Consider the following 20595-nt stretch of genomic DNA (forward strand, 5'->3'; position numbering starts at 1 on the left):
TTTGCTAACAGAAATGCATCTGGTCAACCATGAAATTTCCAATCCAAATTTTCTTCACTCAAGTTCGTCACAGCCCTTGTGAGTTACAGTGAGCAAGATTTCATTTGGGCTATTACAATGTGTGAAACACAATAAGCTGTTGACTTTGATTATAGGAAAGAAAATGTTGTTTCCCTAACTGTTGATAAATCTTCATATCCTTTGAAATTCTGTTTTTCAGTGATAATAACCTTTTACTATATTGAGTAATTTATATCATTTTGTCAATGATGAAAATATTCTGCAATCCTTCTAGGATTACACACCATGAGGTTTAGTTGTGTAATGTTTTTGGTATTCAATTTGTTTTTGTATTTTTACTTGAGAAATATGACTAGCTATTTTTGACAGTGGTGTTAACTGTCTCCGAATTCATTCAACATTAGCCACCAGAACTTTACTTAAGAATTTGCCCTTCTTATTATTCATTGAAGTTTATCAAATATTTAAAGGTACTTTGAGCATTCAGATGAGTCAACTTTAATTGGCAAACAGTGGGGTTACTGTTGGGTTGTTAGATCAGTAACGTTAAATTATTATTGACTGGTAGACCTTCTGTTGGAGATTTTTAGACACCAGCAAAAGTGATTAAATAAGAGAAAACTACAACACTGTATAATTGTCTCAATTAACGAATATTTATCAACGGTATGTTGTGACAAATCAATTCTTTGCCTAGATTGTCCCATTCTGGTATCAAAAGAGGACTAAGCATTGAAGAAATCAGGCCAGGTTATAGCCAAATTCATGATATTCTCACTGCCCACAAGCTGTTTTTACCAGGAACATAAAACCAAATCATGAAAATTAGAAATGTACACATTCTAAAAAGCTTGAGAAGTAGTTCATATTTGGGAATAGTGATCAGTAACTATCAACAGTAATTTACTGCTATTGCTACAAACATTAATCTGCACTAGAAAAAAAATGAAATGAGTGTTTTTATCCCTCAGCTTTGTACCAACATGACGAATGAGAAGATCCATCAGTATATACGCGAGACACTCTTTCAACAACAGCAGGTGGAATATATGCAAGGAGGTGTCTCCATGGAAACAGTGAACTCTCCTGGCAACCACAATTCTGTTCTGGACTTCTTTTTTCAGGTACACTTTTAATACTTGGGTTGAGATGGTGAATTTGCTCTTTGATCCAGACTCGTGCTAATTAGATTTAGCAAAGTAATAAATGAAACAATGTTTGCTTACAATATCTGTTCTGTGTCAAAGCTGCCTTTGGTACACATTTGAGTCATTTACCATTTCTTGTTGAATTGTGCAGAACGTTTGTCCCATCTTGAAATTGGTTCCCAAATTTAATTGCCTGATAATGTCACAAATTAAACTGAAGCCAAATCTGGGGGCTTGGCTCTTCAAGCTTGTGGATAAATAAAGATTGCAGTCTTTAATTTTCTTGTCTGGATTGACATGCTCTTAATTCTAGTATGTGTCAATATCTAACATTTTAAAGAAACCTCCTGGAAAAGTACTGTCAGAATCTATTTTTCAGATGACTGCTCTCAAAAACGGACAGGTTGTCTTTGCAAATTCATCCTTCTTGGTTCAATACGAATGCCTGTGTGAATAGAGCATTAAATCTTACAGATAAAACGTACTGAAGGCTGCTGGGCTTCAACATCCAGGTGCAATGTTTATAAGTCACCTGGACAGCTCTTTACTCTCTACAAAATAAGAGCATCACTCAACCTTTGCTCTTCATCCCCACTTGTCCCTGGAGATGTCGAAGGCCAGACAGAAAATGCCACCCGGCTTCAGCGACACCTCCTCAGATGTTCTTCTGCAGGCTGTCTGAGAGAGAAAGCATGAATTGCTTCTGAAAATTCGTGACAGGATGCCAACCTGGCTACTGACAAAGACAACCTGGAAGGAGGTGGCAATGGAGTTCAGTATCTATGAGTGGCTGAAGAGAATCTGACGCCAAGATTGTAAGAGGAATATTGATCGATTGCACTCCACCAGCATTAGTGTCACTCTCCACAGATTGTGAGTTCTCTTGGAATGTGACTTAGTTTTATAATGTTGCTGGTGTAGAGGATTGTCCCATACAAATTTGGATGGGAGGCATCTCCATCAGATGCCTCATGTTCATTGTACGTGTCTTAATTAACAAGAGTTATCAATGTTGCATTAATGAACTACCTTGCACAGACTTTAACTGCCAAGGTTAGCAGTAAAAACATAAAAGGAGCTACAGCACTCAGGAGCCCTGATGCCATTAGGTCACTGACTTTTCATCTCAACTGGGAGAACCTAGTTCTGAAAAATTTTCACCAGAAGGTTAGATGCTATGCCCCCAGAGATGTTCTATTCACACATGTATTTGTAATGAGATAAGAAAAATGAATTTGCAAGAGACAAAGGAATAGAGAAGGTAAAAGCAGGGAGATTGTTTCCAATGATTGGTTGAAACAAGCACTGGGCATTTCGACTCAAAATAAAGGGTAGCAGATTCAAAACTGAGTTGGTGGAACCTTTTCTCCTAAAGGTGAAATTTCCTGCCCAGTGAAGGAGATGAGGCTACCACGTTGAATGTTTTTAAGGCAAAGACAGGTAGATGTTTGAACAGTAAAGGAATTAAAGGTCATGGTGATTGGGTGGCTAGGTGGAGCTGAGTCCATTGAAAAGATCAGCCGTGATCTTAGTAAATGGTGAAGCAGGCTTGATGGGCCAAATGGCCTAGTCCTGCTTCTAGTTCTTATGTTCTTATGGATAGAACAAGAACATAACCACAGAAGGTGGCTTTGGCTCAAACACCTCTGAAATATCTCAGTCACACACAACATCAAATGTTTTATTGTCTTTAACACTCTAATACTTGGGTGAAACAGAAATACAGTTCATTTGGAACACATTAAATCTGTGGTTAACCCAAACCACATTCTTCTTACCAGTGCAGGGAGCCTACATCGAATAACTCCTTTTAGTGCCACTTTGCTTTAACGTCTTTAAGAAATTAAGATTAGAAATTTCATTGAACATCCTAAGATTTGTCTACATGTTATTTACTGCAGTATTGTATATTACTTGACAGGCACCATGAAGAGACCTTAACAGCAAAAAATCTTGGAGCCAAAGTGGGCCATTCTACCCATCAAATTTGCTCTGCCATTTAATGAGATCATGTCTGACCTGATTAACTTCAAACTCCACTTTCCTGCCTTTGCCCCATAACCCTTGATTCCCTTGTTGATTAAAAATCCCAGTCTTGATTATACTTAACGCCCCAGCGTCAATAGCCCTCTGCAGTAAAGGAGTCCACAGATTCACTGCTCTGAGAGAAGGAATTCCTTCTCATTTCTGTCTTAAACATATGACACTTATTCTGAGATTACACTCACTGGTCCTAGACCCTCCCCCAGGGCATACAACCATTCTGCATTGACCCTGTCAAGACCAAGAATCTTGAAAGTTTCAATAAGGATGTTTCACATTCTTCTATATTCCAATGGGCACAGGCCCAATCTACTCAGCCTGTCCTCGTAAGACCGTCCCTCCATACCTGGTATAAGCCGTGTGAAATATCTCTAGATTGCTTTCAATGCCAAATAATCTTGCCTTAGATAAGGAGCCCCAAGCTACTCACAGTTTTCCAATTGTTGTCTGATTATTGCCTTGTATGGTTTTAGCAAAAGCTGTCTACTTTTACACTCCATTCCCTTTGAAAGGAAGACCAATATTCCATTCGACTCCTCTATTACCTGTTGAATTTAGATGCTGACTTTTTGTGATTCATAGATCGGGACTCTCAAAACCTTCTGTAGCCTTTTGCAGTCTTTGTCCATTTAAGTAATACTCCTCTATTCTTCCTGCTGAAATATTTAACCACACATCTTCCCACATTATATTCCATCTGCCAGTTTTTTTTTGCCACTCATGGAACATGTCTGTATCCCTCTGCAGGTTCTTTGAGTCATTTTCACCACTTGCCTTCCTGCCTATTTTTGTCTTACACTTTCCTCATCCTAGTCATGAGTATACATTGTAAATAATTCTGGCCCTAGCACTGATCCCTGTGAAACATTACTACTTACAGTTCACGATCTTGAAAATGTGCTACTTATCCCAACTCCCTTCTATTAGTTGGCCTATCCTCTATCCTTGCTAAGATACAGCCTCCAATATGGAAAGCTGCTCCAAACCTTCTGACTTGTAGCAATTCCCTTTGCTGTACCCCTCCTGAGATCTTCAAGGGCAACCCTCACTCACTGTGCTTGTGGGCAGCCAAAACCCAACAGCGTCTCTTGGAGAGGCTACACATGTCCCCTGAGCCCTCAAGGCTCACCAAGACATATCAGAGCTGCTCCTTCTGGCTCAAAAGGTACCAGTCAATTCCAACAGTGTCCCCATGCACTTCTCCTCCTCCCCAACCACCACCTCCCCCCCACCCATCCTTTCCTCCTTAATGGTCCATTGGCTCATAGCAAAAGGCACTGCAGCAAGTCAGTTGGAACAGCCCACTGAGCAATAGCCCATATAGATCCAGGAGGTGGCAGTAGCTAGCAAGAAAGGGTGTTGCAAACATCCGAAAACACACCACCAGGTACCAACATATGGCCAGGAAAAAGTAAGGGCACTAGTTGCTGGCCCAGGATCAAATAAGCAAAGGCTTCCCTTGTGTATTCTGGGAATATATCCAGCTCTGTTTACAACCATTTTTTATGGAATCCACAGCCACCTCTGTCCCAGGAAGTGCACTCCAAATCCTAGCAAGTCTCTGAATAAAGAAGTTTCTCCTCATCTCACTCCTAGCTGTCTCGGTGACAGTTTTGAAATTATAGCTCTTAATTGCTGGCATATCAACTTGTGGAAACTGAATATCTTCCATGCTCTTCGAAAATTTGGTTTTCTGCAACAGTCTGAGGGATTTCACAATGGGGTCATTGGCCATGCCATCTGGAGATACCTTCTCCAGGTTGGAAGTAAACACTCACTGTGCCTGGGAGTTTGGAGAATACAAACATTATCGCAACTCTCTGCTCAGCAGGTGTACACCAGCAGGAGTTGCTGACTGTGGTCATAAATAGCTGGATATTGAGGGGGTGAAATCCATTTTTAGAAATCTAGCTGCATGATGCCAGAGAGCTCTCTCCACCTGCCCTTCATAAATCTATCCAATTACTTCCCACCAAGGCTAGACAGAATGGCCTGAGATTTCTTGATCTACCCCTTCATCCCTTTATTTTTTAAAAGAAATGATAGAACACCATTAGCAGTCCTTTCTCACCTGTGGCTAGAGAGGATTTCCAAATTACTACCAGGTTTACTTGCCTCCCTCCCCTGGGATACATCTCAGTGCTTTCACCAGTATCTTCACTAAAGGAACATGCACCAGCACTTTGTAAGAAATTAATCTTTGTGTTGTTCTTCTACAGCTTTGCTGCTGGCTATTTTTAAGTTGTATTGCTCACCAGTTAAAAGGTAGCTGCATTTACATATAAACAGACAATGCATATTCACAGAAACACACACTACGTACAGGCACACACTTACAGAGACACACACTGCACACAAAGAGACGCACACTGACAATGACACATACTACATGGGCACACACTGACAGAAGCGCAACACAGACAGACATAAACATTCACAGAGACACAAAACACAGAAACACACTGACAGAGTGTCACACCATACACAGAGACACACACATTCACAGAGAAAAACATTGCGCGGATAAACACACTGACAGAAACGTACATTACATGGAAATATACACTGACAGAGATACACTACATATGGACACACATACTACACAGACAAATACAGCACACATAGACACACAAACTGACAGAGACACACATCACATACAGAAACACACACTCACACAGACGCACACTGCACAGATACACATACTGACAGGGACACACACCACTCTCAGACACACACACTGACAGAGACACACACTACACACAGACATGCATATTCACAGAGATGCACACTGCAGATATACACGCATCTCACGCACTTGCAAAGTTTCAACTCACGGACCACTTTGAAGAATACTTATGTACATGGCTGCGACAACATTTGAAAATAGTTATTTTTAAACTTTCATTTTATTCTTTGATTTAGTGATAACCTCGTGCAGGTTATTAATGCAGTCTGTATCTACATTTTCATGAAAATTTAGTATTTTTAATCTGCATCACCTATCAAGAACCAAATTTCAAATAATGGAAAATGACCACAATAGACAATTTTATTCGACAATTTTGAGTAGTGTAAGTAATTTTAAAAGGTGTCTCCTACTGTTCTTGCATCAAAAACAGTTTAGATTTGAGAGATAGTAGGAACTGCCGATGCTGGAGTCGGAGATAACACAGTGTGGAGATGGAGAAACACAGCAAGCCAGGCAGCATCAGAGGGAGCAGGAAAGTTGATGTTTTGTGTCGGGACCCTTCTTCAGAAAAAAGTTTTGAGAGGCTTTTTCAATTAATGCCATGGTAACTCATTCAGTCTTGGGGTGTGTCGATTTTTAGCCTGATGTTTGTTCAACTAGTGCAAAGTATCATGGAAATTACATTTTCTGACAGGAATAATTTGCATTTGACCCTGTGTGATCTGTTGTGTTAATTTGTAGATTTTGAGAGTAAATTCCCATACAATCTAGCTGATAGTTCGTGCTGTATTTTTCAACCTGTACATGACACACAGAGGGCGCTACAGTTCTCCTTATCGAGTGAATTCCATTTATTTCACTTAGTGGTTACAATGTAGTTATTTTGATTTCGTTACTGTCAGAAAGAAGTGCTACAGTTGCTGGTTTAGTGCTATTCGACACACAAGAATGTTTGTACTGTACAATATGCCTGAAGAAAGCATTTAAATGACAGCAAACGCTGAGAAGGGAGAAGCAATTGCAGGTGCAACTTTATCTCACAAGGGAGAGATAAAGATAGTTTGTCTCTTTTAATTTAGCACAATGCTAGCTTGGTAAATTAGTTTATTCTTGAATTGTATATGTGCCTTGCTAATCAGCATGTGGATGTTGTGCTTATGCAACATAATTTAAAATTTGTAGGCTTTAAGAAGGGGAAATGACTTGAGGATCAAATTGAGATCAGAGATAATAGGAACTGCAGATGCTGGAGAATCCAAGATAACAAAGTTTGGGGCTGGATGAACACAGCAGTCCAAGCAGCATCTTAGGAGCACAAAAGTTGACATTTTGGGCCTAGACCTTTCATCAGAAAAGGGGGATGGGGAGAGGAATCACCTCAAGCCGCACCTCCATTTCCTCCCTACTAACCTTATCCCGCCCCCTTGACCTGTCCGTCCTCCCCGGACTGACCTATCCCCTCCCTACCTCCCCACCCATACTCTCCTCTCCACCTATCTTCTCCTCTATCCATCTTCAGTCCGCCTTCCCCCTCTCCCTATTTATTTCAGAATCCTCTCCCCATACCCCTTTTCTGATGAAGGGTCTAGGCCCGAAACATCAGCCGAAGGTCAAATTGTCTTCTGTTAATCTACATTGGGAACCCTGAGCCAGAGTTGATATAACCAAAATGTTAATGCAGTAATAAGAGGAACTGCAGATGCTGGAGAATCCAAGATAACAAAGTGTGGAGCTGGATGAACACAGCAGGCCAAGCAGCATCTCAGGAGCACAAAAGCCGACGCTTCGGGCCTAGACCCTTCATCAGACACTCTCTGATGAAGGGTCTGGGCCTGAAGCGTCGGCTTTTGTGCTCCTGAGATGCTGCTTGGCCTGCTGTGTTCCTCCAGCTCTACACTTTGTAATGCAGTAAATCTGGTACCCAGCTTCACTTACGTTAAGCCAGTGAGCTAACTGTGCACCCCTGAAAGCTCCAGCGAAAGTAGCTGTAAATTAAAGCCTGATTGTCCTGTAAAGAAACACAACAAGGGAACAGGATTAAGCCATTCAGCCCATTGAGCCTGTTCTGGTATTTAGTATGATCATGGCTGATAAAATACATTTACCCACTGTTTCCCTGTAAACTCCATAAACAATGAGAATCAAAAAGTTAATCAATCAGAAGGGAGTAGAATAAATTACTGCAGATTCTAGAATCTGTGCAGAAAACAAAAAAAAATGCTCGAAATCACAGCGGGTCAAGCAGCATTCATGGAGGGAAAACAAGCTAACTAATCATAGAATTCTTAAAATGCGGACATAGGCCATTTGGCCCATCCAGTCCACAATGACCCTCCAAAGAGATCCCACCCAGACCCAGCCACTACCCTATCCCTGCATTTTCCACCCTGGACACAATGGGCAATTTAGCATAGACAGTCCACATAACCTGCACATCTTTGGACTTATAGAATCCCTACAGCATGGAATCAGGCCCTTCGGCCCAACAAGTCCACACCGCCCCTTGGATCATCCCACCCAGACCCATCCCCCTTTAACCCACACACCCCTGGACACTATGGGCAATTTGGCATGGCCAATCCACCTAGCCTGCACATCTTTGGACTGTGGGAGGAAACCAGAGCACCCAGAGGAAACCCACACAGACACGGGGAGAACGCGCAGACTCTGCACAGTCACCCGAGGGTGGAATCAAATCCGTGTCACTGGCGCTGTGAGGCTGCAGTGCTAACCACTGAGCCACCGTGCTGACATTTTGAATCTAAATAACTCTTCATCAGAGTTGAGGATATGGGGATGGGAGGTGGTGTGTAGGTGGTGCGACAACTGTGTTTGGCTTGCTTTGGGAGCTGATAACAGTAATTTTTCTAGTTCCACTTGTTAGAGAAATACTTCTGGAAAAAGCATTTTGGAGATGGGCCCTAAAGGTCCTTTTTGAAAATCACCAGTTTGATCACAATTTCCACCCATATGCTTGAATACAAGGCAGCTCAAGTTCAGGAAGCGGTCTTAAAACTGGCGCAGGTGTCCTAATGTGTACATTTAAAGAGTGTGCCTTCTATTTTACACGCATATTGTTAATCCCTTAAGACTGCGATGAATTTTACCATATTTAGATGTGCAGGCAACCATTTCACATGAGCAATTTTGAAATAAGCTGTTGCCAAGTAGTTGTACCGCACTGTTTTCACACCATGTTCTGAGATTGAGTAGAATTCTCAGTTTAATAAATAGAGAAATTTGCAAATGTAGAGGAGCCTGTGCTTGGCAGGAAATGGTGAGTAGTGAGCCAACATCTCCAAATCATGAATAAGCTCCCGCAAGTAGTCTCCAATTAAAAACTCATTTCCATTCATTTTTATCATTGAACTGAACATCAAACTTAGCTCCTGTTCCCACTTCCTCCCCATATCTATTGATCCCTTCAGCCATAAGAACTATGTCTAACTCCTTGAAAGCATTCAAAGTTTTAGCCTCAACTACTTTCTGTAGTAGAGAACTTAAGAGGCTCATCAGCCTCCAAGTGAAAACTTTCAAGTGGCCTACCCCATTTCCTTTGATTCTGACTCCTGATTCAGTCATTTCAATTTGGACTCCTTCAGATTTTATGTAGTGATATTGTTTGTTGGAGGAAGAATGTAACATTAGAGTAAAGGATGAGAACATCTCCCAATAGGATTGATTACTAATGATCTCACGCACTGACATCAATATCCCCATAGAATTCAGGCATAACCAGTTGAGCAGGTGCACGGTAATCCTTTTGTTACATAAGGGACCCAGTTTGTGTCTGAGGAATGATAATGATAGCCGCAGTAGGCAGCTATCACTTTGAGATGCAGAGAGACATTGCTAAAATAATGAAGCTTCATGCAGTTAGTTGAATTGTTATTTGGAAAATAACCTTGTGTGTAAAATCTGGACCTGTGGCACTACTGGAGATGGTGCTGCCCAAACCTGATACCTCTCCAGCCTTTTCTGGCAGCTCCCATAGAATGTCCAGTGCTCAGGGTGGCATATGGGCATTACATTAATATAGCCAAAACTTTCCAAGTGATGTCAGCTGACTTGATGTTCTCGTCACCATGCGATGTAGGTCCAGAAGTAGACCATTCAGTCCATCAAGTCTGCTCAATGAGATGATGGCTAATGTGATAATCCCCAGCTGAACCCTTCTGGCCTTTCTCACAAAATCCTTGATACCTTACTGACAAAACATTTGTCTTACTCAGCCTTGTATCTTCTTATAAAGACTTGGCCTCTACAGCCCTGTCAATTTCAGCCTTGAATATATTTATAAAGACCTGGGCTCTCTCACACTCTGTTGTAAAGATTTCCATACATTCACTATTCACAAATTCTTGAAAAATGGACATCTCTGTTTTAAATATGCCACCCTTTACTCTGAGGTTATACCGTCTGGACCTAGACTGTCATCTAAGGGGAAATAACCTTTCTGCATCTACTCTGTCAAGCTCCCTAAACATCATTTATGTTTTAATAAGGCCACCTCTCATTCTCCTAAACTTTAACCTACTGAATCTTGACTCATAAAAAAATCAGCCCTCATCCTGGATGAATTTAATTAATTTTCACCCATATCATTATATATTTCCTTAGATAAGGGGATCATAACTGTTCACAGTATTCTGGGTGTGATCTGTCTAATGCCTTTTATAGTTTTAGAACGACTTTTGTTTTTAATACTCTGTTTTCTTTGAAATAAAGGCTGACATTCAATTTGCCTTCCCTATTACCTCCAGAACTTGTATGCTAGTTTTTGTTTTGTGATTTTTATACACAAGGTCCCCCAAATCCTGCTGTGCTGCAGCTTTCTGCAGTTTTTCTTCATTGAAATAATATTCAGCTTCTTTATTGGCCCTGCCAAATAGCGTAATCTCATATTTTCCAGCATTATATTCCACCTGCCACTTTTAATTTTACCCACTCACGTAACCTTTCAATATCCCTCTGCGTGTCACAAACTTCACCAATTACCTTCCTAACTGTTTCATGCCATCTGCAAACTTCGTGATTGTTTTCTTTCCTCTTAGTCATTAATCTGGACGTTGCACATCTATTCAATATATTTGGTTTTGACTCACCAAATAACATGCATTCAACTCCAGGAGGAGACCAAAACTCTGCTTAAAGGGTCAGACGCTGAAATTGACGACATGATCATTTAGATTAACTGCTGTCACTGCAAAGTCTCTTTGGAATATTTTTACAGCCGTTTTGGTGAGTTTCTGAATTTGATATGGACAGTTGCTGCTTTCTTGTAGGAAAGGCAGAGTTTTAATGATTTGGTCTCAAAGTATTGCACTGTTTTGATATCATGTGCATTTAAGGGAGTGTATCTTAAACCACTGTCAAGAGTTAATCTGCGACAGGATGTGATATAGTAGTCCCAAGAGTCTGAACTCAGTTTATAACAGGACCTTGTAGAAGTGACATGTGCATATTTAGGTTCCAAGTTAATATTAGTTGAAGAAAGGCTAAATACAGACAAAGAAAAAATGTTTGATTTCGATTTGAATGAAGAACAAAGAACAGTAAAGCTTGGGAGCAGGGCCTTTGGCCCTCCAAGGCTGCGACGTCATATTTTACTCTTCCATACTAAAACTGCCTTCACTTACAGGATCTGTATCCCTCTATTCCCTTCCTATTCATGTGTTCGTAAGTGTTTCTCGAATGCTGCTATTGTGTCAGCTTCTGCCACATACCTTAAGTTCATATACGTCAACTCCTCACGTGCAACAGAATAATAGTGCGAAATTTAAGAAAAAATGCTATAGAGTACTGACTCATTGTGTTGAAGTAATCCTGCAGATCTAAAGTAATTCTCTACCCGGTAACTTCAATCTGGGGCATCACACCTTGCTCCTGCCAGTGAGTTCCAGGTTCTGGTAAAATTGCTTTAATTTGGGAGAACTTCGCTGAAGTAATTCTACTTGCTGCATTGAAAGCAGCTGCAAGGACACAGTTCACAGGTTGGACCAGGCTACTCATTTGGTCCCTCGGTGCTCAACCACTTAGCACATACTTGCACACTTGCAGCATCTACACCTTGCCTTGTCTGCCATGCTATGCCAGTCACTGGATTGGCGCTGCACTAAAAGCCAAGGTCCCCACACCTCAGGAAGGACATACTTGCCCTGGAGCGTGTCCAGCGGAGATTCACACGGATGATCCCTGGAATGGTAGGTTTAACGTATGATGAACGGCTAAGGATCCTGGGATTGTACTCATTAGAGTTTAGAAGGTTGAGGGGGGATCTAATAGAAACTTACAAGATAATGTAAGGTTTAGAAGGGGTGGACGCTAGGAAGTTGTTTCCGTTAGGCGGAGAGACTAGGACCCGTGGGCACAGCCTTAAGATTAGAGGGGGTAAATTTAAAACTGAAATGAGACGACATTTCTTCAGCCAGAGAGTGGTGGGCTTGTGGAATTCATTGCCGCAGAGTGCAGTGGAGGCCAGGACGTTGGATGCCTTCAAGGCAGAGATCGAAAAATTCTTGATCTCAAAAGGAATCAAGGGCTACGGGGAGAGTGCAGGGAAGTGGTATTGTAATGCCCAACAGCCATGATTTAAATGGCGGAGTGGACTTGATGGGCCGACTGGCCTTACTTCCACTCCTATGTCTTATGGCCTTATGCAGTACAGGGTAGGAAGTATACACTCAATGGTAAGGCTCTGGGGATTGTTGCTGAACAAGAAGACCTTGAATTGCAGGTTCATAGTTTCTTGAAAGTTGAGCCACAGATAGACAGGATAGTGAAGAAGGTGTTTGGTATGTTTGCCTTCCTTGGTCAATGAATTGAGTATAGGAGTTGGGAGGTCATGTTGCAGCTGTACAGGATATTGCTTCGGCCACTTTTGGAATACTGTGCTCATTTCTGGTCTCCCTGCAGTAGGAAAGATGTTGTGAAACTTGAAAGGGCTCAGAAAAGATTTACTAGGATGTTGCCAGGGTTGGAGAGTACGCGCCTAAGAGCAGGATATGTGTGTAGCCTGATGGTTGAATGGTGACGAGAGTGAGACAATGAGTTTCTTTGTGTGAAGGAGTGTCAGCCATGTTAACTAAGTGCCAGGGCATCATGACTGCATGACTACCATTGGCGTTATTTTGCCTGTGAGTGATACAAACAGATTACCAAGGTTTGTCAGAGTGCACAGATGGTACAGGCACAAGGGATGCTGGTCTTGCAGTACATATCTGCTGGGTGATGAGTTGTTTAGGGATAACTTGCAGATTGAATCAGACCTGAGGGATACCATAGGAGTGGGATACCATGGGAATGGGATAGGTTGTTAATGAGTCATATTTGTAGGATATGACATTTGTAGGATATGGCGAGAAGCCTTGTGACGAGAATCTCTTTGAGAAATTCAATGTAACTCATGCTTAGTTAAACACACGCAACATTCATCTCAATATTATTTTGTTTTACTGCCTCATAATAAATCTGATTCTTTTAAGGGTAAACCTCTGGCATAAAAAAAAGGGGTGTTGTGACATGACGTGCATGTACCTTTTAAGTAAGTGTTTCTTAAGCTAAAGTCACTCATTACTCACCCCAAGGCAGGATCTGATGTTGTAGCCCCATCTCTCTGAGCTCAGTGTGTAGTAGCAGCCACCAAGGTAAACTGTGTGTCCCAGTTAACATTGTCCGTGTTCAGAGATAATGGGAACTGCAGATGCTGGAGAATCCGAGATAACAAAGTGCGGAGCTGGATGAACACAGCAGGCCAAGCAGCATCTTAGGAGCACAAAAGCTGCACCTCCATTTCCTACCTACTAACCTCATCCGGCCCCCTTGACCAGTCGGTCCTCCCTCTACTGACCTATCCCCTCCCTACCTCCCCACCTATACTCTCCTCTCCACCTATCTTCTCCTCTATCCATCTTCGGTCCGCCTCCCCCTCTCTCCCTATTTATTTCAGAATCCTCTCCCCATCCCCCTTTTCCGATGAAGAGTCTAGGCCTGAAACATCAGCTTTTGTGCTCCTAAGATGCTGCTTGGCCTGCTGTGTTCGTTCAGCTCCACATTTTGTTATTTAACATTGTCTGTGTGTTCTTTTATGTTAAAAAAAACGCTCTGAGTTATGGTTTTAACAATCCTTGTCATAGGATTGGTTTGTTTCATCAAATAGCAATGTTGTCTGGGTTTGCAGAGGATATTAACCTGGAGAGAATTCAGAAAAAAAATGACCAGGACGTTGCTGGGAATGGAGGGTTTAAGTTATAAGGAGAGGCTAGATAGGCTAGGACATTTTTCACTAGAGTATGAGGGGTGACCTTATAGAGGTTTATAAAATCATAAGGTTTACAGATAAGGCGAATGGCAGGTGTCTTTTTCCTGCGGTGGGGTATTTCGAAACTAGGGAATAAGTTTTTAAGTGAGAAGAGCAAGAGTTGAAAAAGACATGAAGGGTACTGTTTTTACACAGGAAGTGGTTCATGTGTGGAAAGAACTCCCAGAGGAAATGTTGGATGCGGGTACAGCTGAAAGGTTTAAAAGATATTTGGATAAGTACCTGAATAAGAAATGTTTGAAGGGATATGGGCAGGTGGGACTATTTTAGTCTGGGATTATGGTCAGAATGTATTGGTTGGACCAGAGGGTCTGTTTCCATGCTGTGTGACTCTACGGTACAGCAGGGAGAAAGAAAGCTCATCTCAATGCACTGTGCCAACTTGGTGTCAGACTCCTGCAATCTGCTTAACAGCAACAGGCAACTGTAGGTCAGGATCAGCAGGCTCTCCCTAAAGTAAAATAGGGCAGATGCTGGAAATCCGAAACAATAACAAAAGCTGGAACAATTTAGCAGATCTGGCAGCATCAGTGGAGAGAAACAGAGATAACATAACATCTTCTGCTATTCCAGCTGATGGACTTGGAAGTTGGCTGGCATTGTACCTGGCTTCTTTTCAACTTCACCAGAGTGAAGTTCTGGGTAAGAAAACCTATGATTGACCTTCCACTGAACCATTTATAAAACAATTTGATGATCCTTTAAGGGCCACATCCTAGCAGTGTTTTGATGAACCCAGCTGACAGTAAACCGTCCGGCATGCACGACAGGTCAAACAGTGCGGCTGCTCATGGGAGAGGGGTGTGGAGGCAGCTTTTCAATCAGTGTCAATATTCAAAAGGGGCAGGGCATGACAGCCACCTCCCTGACATTGCTTCTGACCCCTCCTCTGCTACTTCAGGCCTGCCAACCTCAACCAGCTCCTGTTCGCCTGTAACATTACTTCCCTGTCGCCTGGTTCATCCTATATTCAACGACTTCGGTGGTGTTCTCTCAGCAGGAGCCATGGTCTTGGCAATGGTGCTGGTGAACATAAATGCTGAAAGCCTCTCGGTATCACGGTAGATGGGACATCTAACACTGGGACCTCAGATCTAGGGAAAGAGTTACGATTTGCCTCACCACTGCTCGACTGGCCACTCTGATGTGTGGGGAACTGTAATAATTTGCTATGACTTTGGCCTGAGTCATCCCTTCCAACACAAGAAGGACAAATACAGTAGACATATTGGGCTACCACCACTTCCCAGGTCACACACCATTCCAACTTTGATATATATTTGTAGTGGAATGGAACCAGGTGGATCTCATTGACTGTGCAGTTCTTGATGGGGTTGTTAACCCTAGGTCTAGGCCCGAAACGTCAGCCTTCCTGCTCTTCTGATGCTGCTTGGCCTGCCGTGTTCATCCAGCTGCACACCTTGTTATCCCAAATGGGGAGCCCTGACTGATAGATATAGACAGGGGATTCAGACAGTCTCCTGACTTCAGGGGCTGACTCCGAGCTGGCTGGTCACAGACGGTGAATTGTACACATGTAAATAAAGGATGACTTAGTGAGGGGTACTGGCCTCTGTGTAGTTATTCGACATTTCAGTCCAATAATCGCTGAATCAAAATCCTAGAACTCCCTACAAAACAGTGTCAAGGGGCACATTCATTAAGCAAGCTGCAACAGGCCAGAAAGGCTATTGGATGAGAAATACCCATTTTGCCAGCAATATTTGCAATCCCAAAGATAAATAATAAAAAAAAGCACATGTTCATTGATTGAAAATGTCAATAACACTTCTCAGAAGTGAGGTAAAGTGGAAACAGGACTGCTACTTTGCCCAATTAAATAGATAGCTATGTATTTTGGTGTAGGGTGATGATTTATTGGACTGCTATGCCAATCAAGATGAAAGATGCTGGTGCTAAACAATGAAACAACTTTCTGCTTTTGACAGTGTCAGGGTCAACCAGCCCTGATACGTTTAGCGCAGCTTGATGAAGCTGCCTCATTTTAGTTGTTTTTGCACAGAGGGTTTTCCTAAAAAATATTAAGGCAGAGAGAAAAAATACGCCTCTTCACACCAGAAATTGTCAATTTTTGATGAAGACATGTCCTGGACACTAATTATCCACTTTCCACATAGGACCCTTAACACATTATCAGCCCTGAATTAATTTGCATGCAAAGCCCAGCTGTGAAAGAGCAGTGCATTAAATAATGTATTTTTTTAATGTTTTTGTGTTTTGATTAATAATTCATACAAGTGCATTATTTCTGCATACAAATGTAAAGAACATAATTGTGGAATCATGTTAAAGGTCGCATATATTTCTTGTTAGTGATATACTTATTAAACTTCTTAGTTGACAGATTGAATGTGTTACAAAGATGACTATGAAATTATGATTACAGTACATTTGCTACTAAAATTACATAAAAGGTAATCAGGTTGCCCATTTCATCCATATTTACGTAAGGTTGAGCAATTATGAGCCTTGTCACTCCAGTGTATTTTGTCACATAGGAACCAGCTCTAAGAGATGAGGGTTTTACTTGGACAGGAAGTTATGCTCATACCTCAGGCTTGAGCCTCCTATTTCATAGTTTTATTTCAACTATACATTCTGTTTTTAGTATCTCCATGTTTGGCAGCAACTATCGTGTAGATTTTTGACCACATTTCAACTTTCCGATAGTTGTTCAATTATAGAAGCGGGTTGCCAACTGTAGTGGCTTTCTGAGCATGAATCACCCCATTTTCAGCATATCAAAGAGGTGTATATATTGACAGCAGTGGCAACATTGTCAATGATCCACATTATAGATCATCTTTCTTCTAATCCCACTGACCTGACCTTTTATTATTCATTAATGGGATGAGAGCATCACTGGCTAGGCAGCATTTATTGCCCATCCCTAGTTGCCCAGAGGGCAGTTAAGAATCAACCACTTTGCCGTGGGTCTGGAGGCACACGTAGGCCAGACCAGGTACTAATGGCTGTTTCTATCCCTAACGGGCAATAGTAAACCAGAATGGTTTTTCCAACAATCCACAATGGATTCACGGTCATCATTAGATCCTTAATTCCAGATATTTGTATTGAATTCAAATTCCACCATCTGCCATGGCAGGATTTGAACCCAGGACCCCAGAACGTTATCTGGGTCTCTGGATTAATAATCCGGCGTTAATACCACTAGGCCACCACCTCCCCGTTGTGTCCGACATTGAACTGTGTTGTCACCTCAAGACCAACAACTTGAGATGAAAGAAAGTCATCCTCAGTCTCAAAGGATTTGCAAAAAAAAATTGTTTACCAAGATTAATGAAAATTAACGCTCCCTGTAGAAACAACTGACCCCAGAAATGGCTCTCAGTGCCTCCTTCTTCTATGGTGGATGGCACAAAGCCAATAATGACATTCAAATCTGAAACTCTTCCAGAGAGGAATTTCAGAAAGGAAATGTTGGTTGATGTCCATGAGAAAGACAGGACAGATGAAAGAAATGGATTAAAGAAGTGTGAAATAAATGATAGAGAATGGATAGGGATTTTGTAATGCTTATGGTTTTAACTTTATTTCACAGTGGCAGTCTTCTGTTGAGTACAAGCATGAATCCCTCAAAAATCTTACCCATGTAAAAGACAACTCTGTGAATCTTACCCTAAAAATTTGGATATTTACATGAGCCCTTTGGGCTACCCTGTGAACCTGTGGCATGACTCTCTTGTAAATCCATTAACTCACCAAAAGATTGTGAAAAACACACTGGGGTGTTTCCAGATGTTGCAATAGATAAAGGTTCCAAAATTTTGCTAAATTAGTAATTTGGATGCAAGGTCCTTTAGGGAGCATTGCTGTTTAGTCTAGTTGGTATTTCATGCTTTTTGGTTGAGTAGTGAACAGTGAGGAGGTTAAATGCACAGTAATTTTAGTAATTTTGAATATTACTTTCATGTCAGTTGGTCATGCAGTCTGATTTCAGGATACTGACCACTTAAGGTTTTCTAATGTATGCTGATAACTCAGTTGCCTATGGTGCCCTCATCCAGTTGCTGCGATATACAAGCAGCAGCCTGCAAGATAGTTTCACGCTCCTGGAACTTAATCACAGGAGACCTGGTTGTGCCAGTCCTCATTTTTCAGCTGCAATGCTATTTTGTGGCCATTTTCCAGTATCCTTTTTTAGTTTGCTTTTTAAAATGTGTCGCCCACATTCCTTTATGGATTCCAGCTCAAATAATCACTTATTGTAAAACTTTGGCTGAATTTTAGACAGTAGTGGGCAGTGAACTGTCTGTTGTCAGGAAAATCTGATGGACTATTTGTCATTCGGCCCCCACAGCCTATTGCCAAGCATTGATGTTGAAAACTTGCCCCATCCGTTCCTGTTATTTTCACTCACATTCCACATTACAATTTGCTGTAACCTTCCCTGGCCACCAGGTGGTGAATGCTGATAAGATTCAGATGAGCTGTATTTGAATCTCAGCTGGAAGTGGTCCAGGTATTCAAATAGCCAAAGAGACCTGAAGTTGTGCCTCAGGATCATGTAAAACCTCCATCAAAGCAACTCTACAGGACTTTCCCAGGAAATTGGAAGCTCCAGTAGGCTTGTGTCTTAAGCTCTCCATGAACGGCTTTTAAAGTGGGAAAATTTAGAGGTTTGTAATTCAGTTAGGTTTAATAGTTATCCAGGAAAGGTTAGAAATTTAAAGGTCTACTCTAACCTCCTGGTTAACTGCTAAACTGAAACTCACCACTCACTGCACTAGCTCTAAAGCTACAAGTTGTTCCCCTGCCACCCGTACCCCACTGGAGTCCTGAGAACCACTCCCCAAAGCCAGGGCCGGCTGGAATATCACACCCTCCTACAGAACCCAGTCCTACCCACAACTACCGCTGACTGGGCAGCAGTGCCACCCTCGAGCCCTACCTGTGTCCTCAGCCGTGGACCAAAACCCATCTTCCACCTGCTGGACCCCGACCTAGGCCAGATCCGCCTTTCAGAACGGATACCTTTAACATCACCCATGCCGCCCCCCCCCCCCGCCCCAAATATTTGGGCAAACAGATGGGCTGCTCTCCCCCACCTACTCTGGGGTGACCTGGAACTGAAGCACAGCCCTGTGATGTGTCAGGCTGCACAACCCCGCCCATCCCCCACCCGGCTCAATCAAATATAATCACTCGTTCAGTTATCTGGTATTCTGGTAACTAGTGAATCTATCCACCTGACCCCTCCAGCAACCACCCCGCCCCCTTCCTGGGCCTGGCCGTAGTACAGGCACCCATGTAACAGGAATTTAGAAAATGGAAGGAGGTGCTTCTTGTACCCTCCCACTATTTTCCCTTCTTTCATTCCACAAGTACCAATATTCAGCGTTATCTGTAGGAAGAATACTTCTGGGGCCAGCATCGGTAATACTGTGGAGCAGAACAGAGGGGAAAAGAGTGTAGCCCTGGAAAATATGAAAACAGGAGGATGAATACATGCCTTTATATCCCTGAATAATCATTCAGCTTCAGGCTCCAGTTGTTCCCCAGAGTGTAGTAGCCAGATGACACTGGTGCCAGCAATACAGTTGTTCTTTCAGTCTTGTTGACCTGCAACTAAGTTTACTGTCGTAAGGCTCAAGCAGTTGTACAGACTTCAAATGGGATTCTCTCTAGCCTATATTAATCCTCTGGAATACATGTTCCTAGGCCTAGACAGGCATTATGCACTCCTGCCCAAAGTGATAGCAGCCAGGGGAAGGAGACTCATTGCTGCAACGGCCCCAGTTCAGGGATTTACACATTGAATTCACAAAAGCTGTTTGGATACAGGAAAAGACTGCTTCGCTCTTTCCCCTCCTAACTTCTGCTTCTTCACCTGCACCAGCACCACTGGCTTCTTTTTTTTTCAGTTATTACGCACCTGTTTATTCTCTACAGGCTGAGATGTGAAAAGTGTAACATTTCAAACAACACACATGCAAGTTCTATTTAATGAAATAATGTAAATCTGCCTGAAATTTGCCTTAAGTATCAGAATAAAGTTGCCTTATTTATGCTTGATGATTTCATTGCTTAATATGAAATCAAGCCAGTCTATTGATTGAATTATAGCTATCTTTGAAGCTCCTTCATTGAACACTTCTTTAAACATAATTGAAATTATGTTTCTTGCAGGTTTGCATCTTGTTTGTGGATTAAGTATTGGACCACTATGTCTACTTCCAAGAGATAATGCGTCTTGTTTTTAAAAAATAAAGTGAATGATCATTTGCAGGCATAAGTTTACATCAGCTTTTATAGGAACCATTTTAGTAGGTTTAAAATCGAGTTTTGCTTAATCCAACCAAATGGATATCACCCAATTAAGGAGTCATTTC

General features: G+C 41.9%; 1 protein-coding gene across 7 annotated transcripts in view; it reads left to right on the plus strand.

Annotated features, from left to right (window-relative positions):
- Positions 1-20595, plus strand: part of myo16 (myosin XVI) — a 360735-nt gene that overhangs the window by 249168 nt on the left and 90972 nt on the right. For all 7 annotated transcript variants that reach the window (XM_059646418.1, XM_059646419.1, XM_059646420.1 and 4 more), the window contains one exon: positions 993-1145. In XM_059646418.1, the coding sequence (XP_059502401.1) occupies positions 993-1145 (153 nt within the window). The remainder of the gene's footprint in view (positions 1-992; positions 1146-20595) is intronic.

This window comes from Stegostoma tigrinum, chromosome 6 (assembly GCF_030684315.1).
Source record: "Stegostoma tigrinum isolate sSteTig4 chromosome 6, sSteTig4.hap1, whole genome shotgun sequence".
Classification (NCBI taxonomy): domain Eukaryota; kingdom Metazoa; phylum Chordata; class Chondrichthyes; order Orectolobiformes; family Stegostomatidae; genus Stegostoma; species Stegostoma tigrinum.